The sequence below is a fragment of the Nannospalax galili genome, unplaced genomic scaffold, assembly GCF_000622305.1.
Source record: "Nannospalax galili isolate Female #2095 unplaced genomic scaffold, S.galili_v1.0 scaffold182, whole genome shotgun sequence".
NCBI classification, from domain to species: Eukaryota; Metazoa; Chordata; class Mammalia; order Rodentia; family Spalacidae; genus Nannospalax; species Nannospalax galili.
In genome coordinates, this window is record NW_008348662.1 from 4,140,969 (window position 1) to 4,158,544 (window position 17,576).

A 17,576-nucleotide genomic window follows, 5' to 3' on the forward strand; every position below is an offset into this window, starting at 1 on the left:
GTGGAGATCTTTTTTAAACGTTGGAACCTCATTTAATTTTATGTCTTATAGAGTTTATAATGAGTAAAAGATTATATAAGCATAATAATTTATCTGTAAACCTAGAAATGTACAGCCAATTTTGAAAGAGATGTACCCTAGCTCAGAAAAATGTTATTGAATAGGTTAATGCTGTTGTAATGAAATGCTTCTTCTAATTAAAAAAAAAAATAGAAGCTAAAAAAAAAAGATAGCTCCTCAGATTCAGTCAAATATTATAACCTACTTACAAATTTTTTAGCAGTCCAATAGAATTCTTTTCTCAAAAGACACATGTAAAAATCCATGACCTAAAAGATAAAATATACTTTCACAAGCAAGGTATCATTTGCACAAATTAAGATAAAAATCAGGTTGGGTGATTCAATCTGATAATAATCTTTCAAAACAACAACAACAACAACAACAACAAATAACAGTCACTGTAGTCTAATAAAATAGAATAAAGGAGATTGGATCTAGGGCCTTGCACCTGCTAAGCAATCGCTTTATTACTGAGCTGGAGCCTCAACTCAGCTTTTGCCTTCTATTTTAAGACGAGGGTCTTGGTAAATTGGATAATCTTTCTGCCTCAGCTTCCCAACTAACTGTCCCACCGAGCCTGGAAAAACACAAATTTTTATGTCTCATACCAATATTTTCATCTTTAACGGTGTTCCAGTTCTTTGTACATTTTTATTTAGGATTTCTTTCATTGTTTTTATGCTAAGAATTTACAGTTCTTATGGCTAAATTGAAAAGTATGTACATTCACAAAATAAATATGTCAATGTATGTGAAAAAGAAAACCCCAGCCATGCTAAATACTTCCAGGAAGAAAAAGCCATTACATCTTCGCAAAGGGATTTTTGCTGACTTGGAGGTGGGTGATGTACTGCACACTCAGTTGACAGATACTTGCCAATTTGTAATTTCCTATACTACGGTGTCCCAAATGAAAGCAGGCTTTGTGCAGACTGGTGGAGCCATTAAAAATGTCAAAGAGCTGGGCGTGGTGGCGCACGCCTGTAGTCCCAGCACTTGGGAGGCAGAGGCAGGCGGATCTCTGTGCGTTCAAGGCCAGCCTAGTCTACATAGTGAGTTCCAGGACAGCTGGGGCCACAGGAAGACCCTGCTTCAAAAAGACCAAAAAAAAAAAAGTCAAAGAACACATGTATACCCAAAGATGCTGAATTATCATTTCAGATGGGTGAAAAATGACCTTAAAAGCTTATATTATATTGGTGAAGCCTTAAAAACCAATGATTGGTGGTTATGGTATTTTAGATAATTTTTAAAAATTTCTAAGTAGATAGCCATACATCCTTGAAAAATAATTGTTTACCCTCTTCCTTAAAGACTCCAGTTGTTCTTTCTCTCTCTCCCTTCCTCTCTCCCTCTCATCCTCTGGTGTGTGTGTATGTGTGTGTGTGTGTGTGTGTGTGTGTGACCACAGTTTGACCTCTGGTGTCGTTCCTTAGAAGCTGTCCACTGTATAATATTGTAAATTATTCCTTATCAAGCATTCTAGAGAGATATAGACAGAAATACACAGATTTTGTGCACACACACACACACACACACACACACACTCATAGTTGAAGTTTTAAAGAAAATAATTGTTGATGGAAACAATTTTATTCTTGGATGTTTCCTGAGAATGCTAAAAAATAAATATGTATGTATGTGTTCAGTTGCACATATCTACACACACACACACACACACACACACACACACTCATAGTTGAAGTTTTAAAGAAAATAATTGTTGATGGAAACAATTTTATTCTTGAATGTTTCCTGAGAATGCTCTATACTGATAGGAGACACTAGCCTAAAAAGCAAAAGATTCCCAAGTAGGATAAATAAAAATAAAACTACATCTAGATATACCATAGTAAAACTTCACAAACCCCAACCAGGAAAAGATCTAAAAAATAAGGGGGAAACCTTTTATGTACAATAATAAAATGGCTAGTTGAAGTTTTTACAGAAACTGGAGGCTATGTGCTTAAACAACAACCAACACCTGTTAATTTTATAACCAATCAAAACCCAAAAAACTAAAAACGACAAGATTTGTGAATCACAGTCCCATACTAGACAAAATACTAGAAAACCCTTCACCTAGAAGGAAACATGTTCCCAGACTCTATATCGTTATTCAGGGGGAGAAGGTGCAAAGGCTTACATATGTGAGCTAATCTCAATGAATCTTCACTATAGCGATTCTTACAGAATTTAAAATATACATGAGACTAAAATACACAGTATTTATGTATTCATGAAGAAGGACAAATGAGTTTATTTTCTATGGACTTTGTATTGTCTAAGAGGTAAAAATGTCAACAGTATCAAGCTTTTCTAAGTCCAAGAACATTAGTTTAAGTGCTTATAGCCTCCCTAAAAGAGTAATCAATCACATGGTTAATTGCAATACTAAAAAATAATTTACAAGTTAGCTAAGAAGGAAAATGGCAGGAAGGAAAAGGACAAATATAGGATAGATATAATACATAGAAAATATAGAGTAGTTTATTTAAACCAATATATGTCATTAATTACATAAGAGGTAAATGGCTTCAAATAAAACTTTCGTAATGGATTAAAGATAAAAACAAAAGTTCTCTGTGATATTTACAAGAGACTTGGAGAAAGGATGGAAAGTGATATATGACATAAACACTAACTGAAATAAGGTTGGTATAACTACGTTGATAACAAGATAGATTTAAGCCAAATGGCATATTCGAGGCCAGCAGAGACATAACAATGAAGATTCAGTTTTGAATCTGTAAATGCATAATATGATAATATGGCCTAAAAACATGTACACAGAAGGAAAATGTTCAGTAGTTGAAAACTGAGTATGAGGTTTCTGTAGGTATTTTAAAATAGATTGTTATGAAATTAACGTGTTCCCTTTCTAACATTTTCTTAGTTTTCCGAGTTTTATAATAATCGAGGAATTGTACTGTTCTATTTATTATTTTAAAAACTGTATGTGCATGAGTGTATTGCTTGCATATGTGTAAGTGTACTCATGTCACGCAATGCCCATGGAGGTCAGAAGAAGGCATTGAGTTCCCTTGGAACTGGAATTACAGATGGTTGTTAGACATCATGTGGGTGCTGGGTATCAAACCCAGGTCTTCTGCAAGAACAGCCAGTGCTCTTAAACTGAATTATCGCTCTAGCCCCAGAATCAAGAAGTTTTAAATGAGAAAGAATTAGATGGAAGAGCCACCAGATTCCAAGGTTTCTTAGGAAGCTAATAAATCTGTACAGTTTAGAATTGGTCTAAAGAACAATAAATAGACCAGAAACCTCAGAAACAGAACCATATATTGAAGGCATTTTGACTTAGAGATCATGTCTCATGTGCAACCTTGGGCAAGACTGTCAATCTTTCTGAATTTTAGTTTTTTCATGGGGTGAGGGGGACAGTACCTTAATTTTTTTTCTCTTTTGCTGAATTGTCTCAAAGATATAAAATCTTGGGGAGAAAACATGCAGGAAACCCGTAAAGACTGTAAAGTATTTTGCTGACTGTCAGAGGGGTGGAAACAGTGCTTATATTGCTGAGGTTTTGGAGGCATTCTCTGGCTGTCTGGCAGTGTGTGCAAAGCTCTTTCTAACATATAGCCTGGAATACCTGCTTCCCTCCTGCCTTCTGTGCAGAAAGAGGGTCAAGGAGATTGACACCAACCTAGTGGGCATATCTGATAATTCAGATATTCCAGGCTCAAAAGCAATGTGTGTTTGTCAAGCAGATGTTAATCAGGTTGACAAAGGAAAAGTTCACAGAACTTTCATTCAGTCTTTATAAATTTGATTGCTACAGGTTCCACCCTCATCGTGGACTGCAATATAACAGATGTGAAGGAGAATAGCAACCTGCGGTGCTGGAGAGCACACGGCACACTGGTGGATGAGTATTACAAGGACAGCAAACGCATCAGGGAAGGAATCGAGTAGGTGCTGCTCTTGGGGCTTCTCTACAACTAGCAAGAGTTACTCCATCCACATTGATTTGCTTTTACTACAGCTGTTAGTCCAGCTGCCTCCTTATTTCTGCCCTTGACTTTGTCTTTCAAAGGTCTTTATGTGCTATGTGGGGCCAGGCATCTGCCTGAACAAGTGTGAGATGCTCTTGGTACCAGCTATCAACCCAATTAGGGACATGTGTCAAAACATGAACTGCGCCTTAGAGAAACAGCATCTATGTCTGTCAAGTGATAATCAAAACCATCCATTTCTTTCAGTTAGTTGCATTATGAGCCTCTGGCCTTCAGTATGAAAATAACAAAACAAAGTTTAATGTAGGGTGTATTGGGGGAGAAAGCACAGTTGGGAGTAAACTGTGAAATGCAATTTATGGCACTGTAATTTGAGTAGTGTAAATGAAATCAGGATTAATGAACCCAGAGGGTTTAAAATGTGATGAGCCCTGCTGTGTGGGCAGGGGATATAATTAAGGCTGGAGATGGGGTCATAGTCAGAAGAGCAATACTTTTTTGTGACTTTCCAGAAAAAAAAAATATATGATTTCCATATATTGAGCTGCTTCAGGAAGTATTCTTAGGGGAAAAATAATGGTCTAGAGAGTTCTACAGGGAGGTGGGGGCACTTTATCTCCAGAGTAAATCTGGCTCATGTTAATGGTTGACTCTTTTCTTTCTAGAACGAATGTTTCTTTGAAGGACAACATTTTTTACACAATGAACATAACGTTCTCAGAAGTGAAAATGGAAGACTATGGCCTGCCTTTCATGTGTCACGCTGGAGTGTCTGCAGCGTATATCATTCTGACACTCCCAGGTAAAGTGCAAGGTGTCACATGACACTCAGAGCATTGAAAAGATGGCTGGGAAATGCTTATGAGAGAGACGTAACATCACATGCTTGGTGTGAGGCAATGAGTGCTATTCAATGCTGCTTTTTTTCTGTGTCCTCGTCTCTGACAACCTCCCTTCCTCTATGGCTTCAGTTATCATCTCCCATGCAGATACAGACACATTTTGAATCTCCAACTGTGTTCTCTCTTCCTTCGTGGCAGCCCTACCTTTCCTTCTGTGTACTGGACTACAGATACACTGGACAAAGTTTGAAACACGTTTAATCTCTTAGACTTGCTGTTCTGACCTTTTTTAATTATAGCCATGTCTTCTACATCCTTCAGACTCAAAGTTTGATGTCATCTTGATCCCTTTTCTTATCTCATGACAATGGCCAACTCACTGCCTTGTTCTGTAGTCTTCTACAAGTCTGCCTGCTTCATCTGCCCCACCTGTACACTCTACTAGCAAGCTAGATCAGAGGCATGGGGCCAAGATAGGACTTAGCCATCAAGGTTTCCAGGCTCCAATTCTGGCTTTGTGACCTGTGCGACTATTCTGTCTCCAAGATTCCTTATCTTATTCTTATGATGAGAATCATAATCATTCCTTCTATACTATCATGGAAAAAAGTTTTAAAGAACAAATTGGAATTTTCTTTTTTCTTTTTGTTTTGAAATATAATGTACATAAAAGAAAGTATTCATAAAGTATACATATCACATAACAGTTATATTACAAATGAAATGCATCAAATACTACCATTTGTATTATGAAAAACAGATAAACTTTGTGAGACCTGAAGAATCCCCATGTCCATCCTGGCCAGAGCATTCTTTCCTATTTTGACTTATTTGCCTCCAAGTTTTTGGAAAGTTGTTTCTTTACTTTTCCATTTATGCTGATATCCTTTAAAAATGTGTCTTAGTTTTGCCTGTTTGGGGGCTTTATATTAAAGTATTTCTTCTGCAACTTGATTGTTTTCTTAGATACCTGAGATTGATGTGTTGATGCCCTGATGACGTAGCATGTAGCTGTTCCTTCATTTTCATTGCTGAAGCTTATTCCCTGGAATAACTAGGTCACAACTTATCAACTATACAATAAATATGTAGTCATTTGGGCTGTTTCCAGCCTGGGACAATTAACAAGCAATGCCACTGTGGACATTCCTGTGCATGCGTCCTGGTACCCATGTGGAGGCACTCCTTTTAACACATTTTTAAGAGTAGAACTGCCCAACAAGAGTCAGCTGTTGGCTTTTCTGCATCATATTTATCATTCCACATAGAATGTACCAACTTATACTCACCAAAGCACGTATCAGAAAATAAAATGAGATAATTCTGCAAAACCAACACAGAGCTTTACATTCAATGAGGTCTGAAAATCTGGGTTATTTTTGTCAGTCCTCTTACAGTTTGGATCATTGTTGTATGCTCTTTAGATAGTTGTATCAGTTTTTTAAATGATGCCCTTGCCTCAAAAACTTTCTTTGGTCCACTGTAAGTTACCTCTGCAAGAATGCCTAAGCCCTCTTACCTGACTGGATATTAATGCCATCTGCTTCCCTCTGGTAGGAAACCAATAGTTTTGGTTTGGCATTCCAGCCCTCCCTGATCTCTTCCCAGTCACTCCTCCCCGCACCCCCAGCCATCTCCTTTGTCTCCTCTATAGAGCAGTCAGACCAGAGCCAAAGAAGCCTCTTCCAAGGGCCTATACTTTAATGAAGGAGCTGGCTTTAAGCCAGTGAAGACAGGATCAGCTGGGAACAGGATAGAACCTGCAGGCAAGCTCTCCTATGGCACTCCAGTGACTTCCAGCAGAAATAAAGTCTGACATAAACCAAAGAGTTGGGACTTGGGGTTAACTCCAGAGAAAAGAGGAAAATATAAGGTTTGTAGACCAAACCTTGGAGACTCTATAACAACTAAAGTTACTTAAATCTCCACCCGCTTTAGCCTGTAAGATTGAGTGCTTTATTTAGTAGCCTAGCCTGAAGTTGGCTGATACAGACTTCTTTGCCAGTGCTGACGTGTAGGTGTGGACTACCTGGAAGCACTGTTCTTGAAGCATTTTGAGGCCAAGCCCAGGCTCAGAAGTAGGGCTAATGCTCTTACCAGTTAACACCTGTCAATCATGTAGGAGGAGCAGGGATTCTTGGTTCCCTTTGTTTTGGATCCCTACATAGGAAGTCTTTGCTAAATTTAATCTTGGTTTCTTCAGTGCTCTCTCATTTCACAGGCCACATGCAGTGTATTTTCAGAGAGGACCACTTTGTTTGCTGTTCTGAGTTCTTAGGAAGCCCACTCCCTTACATCCAAACCTCTTCTTGGTTTATTTGGTGGCAGCTTCTTCTTTTAACTTCCTCTTTGTTGTCGAAGATACCTCCAGATTTGATTTGTACTTGATTCATCTGAAGCAGGGTCAGGAGAAAGTTGTCTGGATGGGCTATCTTTCTGTGAGCTTTTTAAGGCATTACCCTTAATTTGTATCTCATTTGAAGGCTGATGGCAGTTAAATGAACTCAAATGACAAGTATCATTCTTAACAGGGTACCTAGTATATCCAGCGAGTTTTCCATTTATTTCTACTTCAGAGTCCCTAAACCTTTGAACATATTCACCAATAACCCATTCCAATGTCATAGTCTTTTATGTTTATCGAACTGAAGGTGTCAACATTCCCGAACACAATGAATGTTGCAGACTACACTCCTGTCTGGTTGCCAAGGGCTGTTCAAATCTCATAAATACTGTGGGCATATTCACGGCACAGTCAGATCATGGTTTGCAATCCCAAGATCTCTATCACAGATATTAACTATCCCAGTAAGGATCCTCCTGAAGGGAGAGGTAGTATTGCTCACACAACTGTGAAAAGAGCTGGCAAAGAGAAGCTCAGCATGGGCAGGAAGAGAGACACCATCCCATAATCAGAAGGCAGAGGACAGAGGTTATAAAGAAGGGCCAGGGCCAAAGTGGGCAAAAGCCTAGGGAGCTGGGACTTACTCCGTGGTCTGAGGGTTTTTTTTTTTCCTTTTTTGATTGATATATTTTTATTTTATGTGTATGAGTGTTTTGCCTGCAGACCCACAGAGGCCAGAAGGCAGCATAGGATCCCCTGGAACTGGAGTTACAGTTGTTAGCTGCCAGGTGGGGGCTGGGAACCAAACTCTGGTACCCTGAAAGAGCAACAAGTGCTCTTAACTGCTGAGCCCAATTTTGTTTTTGTTTTTTGGTGGGTATCAAGCACGTTTTTTGTTACTGTGCTTTGTTGTGCCATATATCTAAAAGACAAGCAAATTTTAGGCTTTCAGAGGTTTTCAAGGTGGTGTGGCCTGGGCAGGCTTTGATAAGCTCCTTAATGAAAGTGCTTGCTCTAGGTGTTCCAAACAAGAATCTCCTCTTTTTCCACACACCATCAACCCTACCATCCAGTCAGAGTGGGAGGGTCTGGGTGGGCTGGTGAAGGAAGTTGTGGTTGTGGTGGGTTCTAAGAATTAAGGAGAGGGATTTCTCTTCCTCTCTCTTTGTTCCCCCTTTTCTCTCTCTCCTTGGATACTCTCTCTTTGGCAGCACAGGTTTGGGTTGTGGGCACTTAGGGAGCTGCACGGTTCCTCTTTTTGGTATGTGGGAGCTGCTTCTAGAACCAGGACTTCCAGAGCAACTGGTTCTTCTCCCTGCTGTCTCCTGTCCATGTGCCTGACCTCATTGTTGCTCTGCAGAATGCTCACAGAGCAGAGCGGGCAGTGGGTGGGTACCTTGTCAGGGACTCTCAGACAGGTACCAGCCCTGACTCCAGGGGCCCTGAGAGGACTGGGTGAGGTCTAGCTCATGGCTGGTCTTGTGGAACCAGCAGAGATGGTTTCTAGAGAGAGAGAGCCAATGGCTCTTTATTTCTAACTGGAGACCTGCTGCTCAGTTCTGAGGGACTGGAGAGGCAGTATAATAGGGCTGTGGTCAAGAACCCCTAGTGGAACCCCTTGGTTCATTCTAGATAAAGCCAGGCTGTACCTCAGAGAGTTCCTGGATCCACATGCTTTAAAAGCAGCCTTCATGTCACTGGAGTCCTGTTTCTCCCGTGTCTTTACCCAAGACTTCCTGGCATCCCAATAGTCTATTTGTTCCTAAAATTCACAATCCAAATTAGATTATTCTATATCTGTACTCAGAAAGTAACTGTGATGTAGGAGCCCCACATTTCTCACCTGCCTTTGATAAGATGATCTGTATGTGTAATGGATAAAACTGACTCTATCACTATTTTTTCCCCTGTCATTTGTAGCTCCAGATTTCCGAGCTTATTTGATAGGTGGAGTCTTTGCTTTGTTACTTTTGGTCCTGTCTATTCTGTGCATCTACAACAGTTTTAAGATTGACATTATACTTTGGTATCGAAGTGCCTTCTATTCTACCCAGACTATAGACGGTAAGTATATACAGTCTTTGAAAAATACCTCAAGATGGGTGTCTACTCAATGTGCATGATCACTTTCAATGCACTTGGTCATGTTTTACAAAATGTGCTTTTCTTGTTATTGGAAAATTTAATGAACAGTTCCACAATGGAACTCCCTGTGCTTCAGAGAAATGATTTGTTCATGATTAGCAGCCTCCTTTGCCAAATGATCTAGAAGGCTGGAGTCCAGCAAGCAGTCACTAGGCAGTAGGGTCAGGCCATTCTGGGTCTCACTACACCTGAATGAGAAGGGTATCTCATCTTGGGGTCTCCAGCAGAGAGAAATGTCTGTGGGCTCACAGGCCTGTCTGCCATGATGTGCCCTCCGCACAGCACAAACTCAGTAGAGTCATACAGCGGAGAGTGAGGTGCGTTCCTAAGCCCTGCACTTGGTACCTGCAGGAATTCACATCTGTAGTTCTCAGAAGAGACCTGCCTGACTGTGAATTTGAATTCTCCATTGGACTCTGGGTGAGATTAGAAAGATATTTAATTTTCATCTATTTCTTAGCTATAGGAAGGGATGAAGGAAAGAGGGTGATTGGGAGGGAGCTAGAGAGGAAGGGGGAGAAGGGAGGCAGGTAAGGGGAGGAAAGAGAAGGGCATCAAATCCTGCCTCTAGCCATGCAGAAGTTATGAGATTGAGGCTGAGGAGAGCATTCTGCAGGACCCCGAGGCACAGGTGGTCCTCTGCCCTTCTGGAGGTCGGCTGTCGTCCTCTGTTCTCCTCAGGGGTCTCAGTGGTGTCTGTGCCCACTGCCATTTTCTTTCGTGGAAGTGCCTCAGTGTGTTCCTGGAAGTGCACAGCCAGCATTTACCTCCACTGTGGCTCTAACACAATGGAATTTTTTAGCATTTTAATCTCCGGAGGAACATGAACTATTAAGACCCCGGGAGGGGGGGAAGCAATAAATCTGCTTCAATGTTCCCAACTTGCCTACAAAAATTAATAAAATGTCAAGAGAAATCTATAGGACTGATACCCATGGAGATGAATAAGTTTATACCTTTCCAGTCTGGAGGTTTTTCTGCCAACAGGAGCAGGATGGCTGGGGAGTGCTGTGTTCAGGCACTTTTGACGAGTACCTAATGCACAGATGTCTCCTTGCACAGAAAAGTCACTGCAAAAATTATTGTCCTCATTTGATAAAACACAGATGCTGTAGCTTGAATTGTATATTAAATTAAATGTCAGAGTTCAAAATTGTCAACCCAGTTGTTGGACTGTGGCCCTATGGTAGAAAGTGTGCTTAAGATGTGCAAATGTCTAGGGTCAGGCCATTCTGGGTCTCAAGTACCAAGGAACAAAACAAAACAACCACAGAAATCTATAACCTCTGAGCACTGTAGCAAGCAACAAGCCCTGTGGTGATCATGCCACGCAGCTGTGGCCATCGCCTGCCGCCCAGCACAACCTGAGGTGCTGCAGATCTTCAGGCTGGGTATGCTCACTTTAGAGGTCACCTTGTCTCTGCCCCCTGTGACTGTCCTTCAGCCTGCCTCTGTGTGAGAGGAGGATTCTGTCCCATACCACTAGTTTCTTCTGACATGGAAAGGAGAGGCTTGGCTTCTTTCTAGTGTTTTGACTAACAGGGCTTTGTGTTGCTTCTTATGGTCTTTCTGGAAGGCCCAGACTCTCTTGCCCTTTGGTGTCTGTGCCTCTGACTCACTGAAACTCCCATGAGTGTGATTACAGCAGTGACTTACTTATGAGTATAGAGAGCATGGTAAAGCTATCTGGTAGTGAGGCTGAATTTGGCAGCAACAGAGCAGACTAATGACTCACCCCAGCCTAGCAGATAGTCCAACAGATGAAGCAGCAAGACCCTGCTTTCCCGAGACCAGCTCAAGCCAGACTATACAACCAGAGGGCAGGGGCTTTGGAGATTGGAACTTCGCCTCCAGGATCTCTTTTTTCTTTTTTAATTCTGGAAAGCGTGTGTGCTTTAAAATTTTCTTATCTCTATCTGTGAGAACTACTTTGTAACAGCGCTTTGAATGCGGTCTTTAAAATGAGCTAGTGTTGAGCCTCTGGATTAATCTTGAGACCTGCTGGCAGCTTAGTCTCTCTTGAGGAGATTTTTTTTCTGACATATATAAAGAATGGTAAATATAAATATGAAAGAAAGATAAATTATATCCTTTTATCAAGGTTGTTTATACCAAGCAATTTAGTCCAGCACTACCAGAACATTCTTAGGTGAATTACATTCACCTGCAAGTTATAGTATGATGTCATTCACACACCTGGAAAGAGTCAGGGAGTTCTGCATTCTTAAGCAGTCATAGGTACTGTCAGAGTTTGCCTATTAGGTATGCCTGTGTGCACAAGACTGGAAGGATCAGTCAGTCACAGGTCTATTGAGATCTGTGTATACACCTAATCTTCATCCAGATTTAGGAAGAGTGTGCATGTGGAACAGGATGTTTAAAACTAAACCAAGCAGGTCCATGGGGAAGCAAATGGTAGAACAGCAAAATAAGCAATGGGCAGAGTTGATGACAGGTCTTGGTTTCTAGAGGTGAATTTGCCTTCAAAATTAAAGCAAAGTCAATTAATTCTGGCTCTTCCCAAAAACCTTTTGATTGTTCATGGAGGAATTTGGATCTTTCTGGGACTCGTTTCCAAAGGGAACTTGTTATGGAGATGAATTATGTAAGGAATCCGTGCTGTAACATTCCTATGGTACATGTGGTTGTGTGCTTTACCTGACTTTCTTCTAGTGTCTTCTATGCATGTTGGGGCTAGACACACTAATCCTCAAGAATTCAGTAAAGGAACTTACATAAAGTGCCTTTGAAATGGGGGTCTAAATTTTAATTAAATGCTTCATCAATTAAATCTGTCTGATATTGCCATTGCTCTGGGTCGGTCAGGTATAAATTATAGGAATGTAATACTGAGAGAAAGAAGGAGCCTAAATAACTAGCGTGTCTCTTTCACAAATATTAATCTGTACAAATGCATTTTGTAGGGTTTTTTGGAGGGTCTACAAATAATTCTATTGAAATTGAACAAATAACAAGTCTTCCTATGCTGGGCCCACAGCCATTTCCCACACTCTAGAAGCACAGAACTTCCTCAAATAATTTTTCTAAAGGCCATCTCTATACAGAAATCAGCTTCTGTCCCAATATCATCATAGTCTAGACTATTTACAAACTTTCACATCTTAAGTATTCCTTTTCTGTGCTTCCCCTTCTTTCTAGCCTTACAAAAGAGCTCCAGTACCTTTGCTTGACTGATTCTGAAGAGGTGACTATACTTTTGAAGAGGGGATGGTGGGCTCCTCGTAGCTATTGGTACCAGCCCTAGTGTGTTGCTTCTTACCACTGGGTGGTAAACAGCTCCTCCTCCATAACTGTGGGGAGGGAACTGGTGCAAAAATAAGGGCGATTAGACTAAGTATGTGGTTTGGGGAAAGTCCCCATAGGTACAGGTATTCACAGTCGGCCTTGACCCAGCAACTAGTAGAAATGAGGAAGGATCAGCCCAGACCTGGGTGAAAGGAGAAGCCTCCCACTCTGTCCCCATTCCTATTTAACAGCCAGCAAACTGTCCATCCTAGAATGAGAGCAAGTGGCAGGAAGGTGAGACCAATCGGACTGGTGCTGCCCCCGGTCTCTGTCCAATACAGGAGGAATTGAGGCAGCAAATGACTACTAGGGGTAAGGGAAGTAATGGAAAGGGAGTTCCCACTTGGGTACAGCCCCCGCAGCCCAGGGGCTGGAAGAATGCAGACTTTGCTTGTAAGGTGCTGTAGCTTCTCAAAGTGCTGGGCCCTAGGCAAGCTTGGAAGAAAGCAGGCCAGTCAAGGATCTAGGAACCAGGCATTTCTGACCAGGATATGCCCTGCCTTGCTTCTTGCAGGAGTGTCTGGGGAAGGTGGGCTGGTAACTCTGCCATTAGCCCTCACCAGCCACCATCTGCCTTTTGTTCAGACACGACCAATAGAAGTCAGCACCGAGGTGCTGCCCTCTTACAGCTGAAGGTTCTGGGTCAACGGAGGTTAGTTTATTCAGGGTCGTGGCACCGGCCTGGACTCCTGAATGGAAGTCACACCTTGAGCCTGGGAGTTTCTTGCCAGGGCAGTGGATGCTTGTGTCTGCCATATCCCAGGCTCACACTTCACAGAGGATCCCAGGGAAATCCGTGCGGATGTGGGAGAGGTGGGAGGAGAAGGGGGGGGCAAGGGAGAGAAGTGGGGAGTGGGGGTCCATCTTCATGATGCCCTGAAGAAGCAGATTTTTTTTTTTTTTTGTCTTTTTTTGAGACAGGGTCTCTTTGTGGCCCCAGCTGTCCTGGAACTCACTATGTAGACCAGGCTGGCCTCGAACTCACAAAGATCCGCCTGCCTCTGCCTCCCAAGTGCTGGGATTAAAGTCGTGCGCCACCATGCCTGGCTGAATCAGATTTTTATGTGCTCGCCTCAGCTTGGTCTATTTTTGTCAATCTTGGTGACGATTGTTTCCTCATAAAATTCCCGAGCCAGATCCCCATCTTCATCATAGAACACAGAGCCGCTGTGCGTGAATACAAAGGGAGGCATTGATGGGGTTTGAGACCTCATCAAAGACTGCTCAGTGCCCGCTTGAAGCTGCCATGGCCTTTTACAGCCTTGGCTGAAATTATTGTAGGTTTTGCAGACAGCCAATAAGGGCATATACAAATGCTTTAACACTGAAAGCAGGATTAATTCTCCTGAGAGAGTTTAAAAGTTTGGCTAGGAAAAACTAAACTGCCAACCTCTCATCTAGAAGGGAGGGTGTTGGGAGCAGCAGCCAGCGCAGCCCAGTTTCCTTAGAATAGTCTCTGGTAGGGCTACATGTCTAGAATTTCTGAAATGCAGTTGGACAGCATCACCATCTCATGCAGTCTACTTCCATGCCCTCAGCTGCCTTTCCAGTAACTATGGCTGGGAAAAAAACCACCTCATGGTGTCCAGCAACAAAAACTTCCCCATGTAAGGCAGCCAGCCATCGGTTACAAAGTGGTCTTCTGAAGGATGAGAACCCAGTGCATTTTGAGAAACATCATCAAATCATATTTACTCCAGATCTCAGAGGGCAGATGACACAGTTAGCTCAGTGGCCAAGCATACAAGTGATCCTGGATTTGGTTCCCAGCATGGGAAAAAAATAAAAAAATAAAAAGTTTAGTTAGGGGAAAAAAAAAAGAAGACCAAAGTTTCAGGGCATTTTTATGTGAGAATTTGTGCCACCCAAATCTCTGTCCGAGTTTGGATCATTGTTCACAATGAAATCCTGTTTCTTGTCTTCTTGGAGGGAATGAGAGATATTGTCAAAAGAGAAACATTTAACCACTGCGTTTTCTTTTGTTTGTTTTTTAATCAAAACCAGTGTGTGTGGGGAGGGCAGTGAGAGAAGAGGGTGCTAGGGGCTGTGCCTGGGTCTGAGGAAGATAACAATGGGTACTGACATACTGCTCCTTGCTGTGACTAGAACACCACCAGCCAACCAACACTTCCCCAGAGATACAAGGATAAACACTTCAAAATCATTTTGTAGGGAAGCGTAATTCCTTTGTAAAAAGTTAAGAAATAAGAACTTTATAAAGTATCTCTTTCTCTGTCTCTTTATTCTTTTCTTTGGCTCAAAAAATCCTCAACTTTGAAAAGTCAAATATACATTACATTTTAAAATATTTTGCTTATTATTTGTGCGTGTGTGTATGTGTGTGTATTGCCTGCATGTATGTAAGTGCACCGGTGTCATGCAATGCCTGTGGAGGCCAGAAGAGGGCATTTGATTCAATTGAAACTGGAGTTATGGATGGTTGTTAGCTGCTGTGTGGGTGCTGGGAATTGAACCCTGATCCTCTGCAAGAGCAGCCAGTGCTCTTAACCACTGAACCATCTCTCCAGTTCCAACATTACATTTTATACAGAAAAGTGTATCTACTTCTTGGAGTGGTCATCCCGTCTGATGACTTTTAAGATTGCACAAGAGCTTCAGCTGTGTTGGATTTTGGCTTTTTCTAAACACCAATCAGTCCTTCCATTTCTTCTTACTGGTGACCCTAAAGCTGAGTCTACCCATAATCTAGAACCTCTTTGTTCCCAACCTAAATATACACTCTTTGAGTCTCAAATTAAGTTCTACTCAGATATTAGGTTCCTGTGGAAATCTCCCATGTACCAGGCCTTGCTCAGCTCCTTAACAGTTTCTTTTACAACAGGGTGTTGGGAGGCAGAAAAAGAGGGTGCATGCCTAAGCATGTGCATAGCTGCATGTGTGTACAGGCATGTGCATGTACAACCGTTCAAGTATTTATCCATCTGTGTTTGCATGAATGTATGGGTGTGCATGCATGCCTGAGCCTGCATGGGTGTGGGTATATTATTGTCCTCCAGATAACGATGAAGAGGGATGAAGGCCTCATAGCGATTTGTGTGATGCAATGGGATGTGGTAATATATAAATGTGTTCCATATCCATTTTAATTAGACAAAAAGTAGAAAAGCACACGATTTTTGTCTTATTAATGTCAGAACGACCTTTTTCTCCATGAAAAGAGGAAATCACAGATCCCTTCCTGGTGCCAATTAAGTTAGCTCTGGGCTTCCAAAGAGCCTAAAGCTCAAAATCCCATATTCCAGTGAGATGCCCACGCTTAGGCCTAACAACCTGCTCCACTCATTTCTCCCAATTCTGCTGAACTTCCTGAGTCATTCCTAGGACTCCAGAGAAGGACTTCAGTGCCCCATTTCACTTCTGTGTCAAGCTTTTCCTTTCACACTTGTCAACTATACTCTTAGACCTTCATGGTTTCTTCCCTACCCCACCCCCCACTGTTTCAAAACCAGGAGCTGTTGTTTCATGACCTCTGTGAATGTTGTTTATCAAGAACACCAGTGAGTAATTTTTCTTTTTTGTGTTCATTTGGCTGCTGTCATCTTATAGTGTCTTATGCTGCTTTATTTCTGTGTATGTGAGTGGGTTGTCTAGTTGGATGGTTTATCTTCACCCTGGTAAGCACAGTGATGGGTCTCCTGGTTGCTCAGTAAATACTTTTCCTGGTGGGCACTACGGCCGCATGTGCTATTGTGATGGACATCTCAGCACTGCATTGAAGATTCATAAAGTCCATTCAGAGGCTTGTTGTGTCTGTGCCGAATTTACTGTGGGCTTATGTTACAAGGGACTCAGCCCATTTTACCTAGTATAGTTAGTATCATCTTCCATTACCCAGGACCTGCAATTGTTGAGTCCTGGCTTCTGAAGTTCTCATTTTCATTTGCATCACAGGCAGTGGGAAACAGAATCAGAAGTCTTAGAGTGGAATTAGGAATTGCAGAAATAATGCCACTTATCCTGTCTCAGGTTAATTCCTCTGTAGTGAGAGTGAGACCATGTCCCCACTGGTCACCTGTGAGAATGCAGTGTGGGGGGCATGAGCTCCTAGTCAGCCAGCAGGGCACACAGAGGTCAATGGGCATCCCAATAGCACCTCAGGTTGCTCTTTGTTCAGTTGATTAAATTTGGTCCATGAGCTTATCCTTTTCCTTTTCAGATGAGAAAGTGTATGATGCCTATGTCTTATACCCGAAATGTCCAAGAGAAAGCCAGGGCCATGATGTGGACACACTGGTGTTAAAACTTCTGCCTGAGGTGCTGGAGAAGCAGTGTGGATATAAGTTATTTATTTTTGGCAGGGATGAATTTCCTGGACAAGGTATGTTTTAACTGAGGCATCAGACAACAACAACAACAAAAATGAAAGGCCAGATGTGGTGGTGCACACCTAGAATTGAACACTGAAGAGGTTAAGGTAGCAGGGCTTTGAGTTCAGGACCAGTTTTGATTGTACATAGAGGCCAGGCCATATGACAGACAAACGGACAACAACAAAAAGAAATGATGCCCCTCCCCTTTGTGTTACAAATGTCTGCCTTCCTCATGGAATTTTAAGAAGTCTGTGAATAGAGCCTCCCAGCCCCATCAGTCCCTACACTCAGAAGTTTCCTTTGCCTCATTAGGCTCATTGCTATAACACAATGTTAGGGAGTCCAGGTTTCAGTAATGTGAGTCTTTTGTGGAAGAAACGTTGTTGACCCATTTATACAGGCAGCCAATGATAGTTTTGGCCAAAACGCTAAAAAGACAAGTGGTCACTTACTCTCCTGTCACTGAGAATAGCTTGTGTAATTTCCCATTAGTTTGCATATGCAAATCAGTTTAGAGCTGATTTTATAAACCACAATTCCACCAGCTCCTCCTCTGTATTAGTTACTGTTC

At 41.9% G+C, this 17,576-nt stretch overlaps 1 protein-coding gene across 6 annotated transcripts in view; it reads left to right on the top strand.

Annotated features, from left to right (window-relative positions):
* Il1rl2 (interleukin 1 receptor like 2) overlaps nucleotides 1-17,576 on the top strand; it is a 44,125-nt gene that overhangs the window by 23,756 nt on the left and 2,793 nt on the right. For all 6 annotated transcript variants that reach the window (XM_029569780.1, XM_029569783.1, XM_008845916.3 and 3 more), the window contains 4 exons: nucleotides 3,863-3,992; nucleotides 4,703-4,839; nucleotides 9,144-9,287; nucleotides 16,852-17,013. In XM_029569780.1, the coding sequence (XP_029425640.1) occupies nucleotides 3,863-3,992; nucleotides 4,703-4,839; nucleotides 9,144-9,287; nucleotides 16,852-17,013 (573 nt within the window). The remainder of the gene's footprint in view (nucleotides 1-3,862; nucleotides 3,993-4,702; nucleotides 4,840-9,143; nucleotides 9,288-16,851; nucleotides 17,014-17,576) is intronic.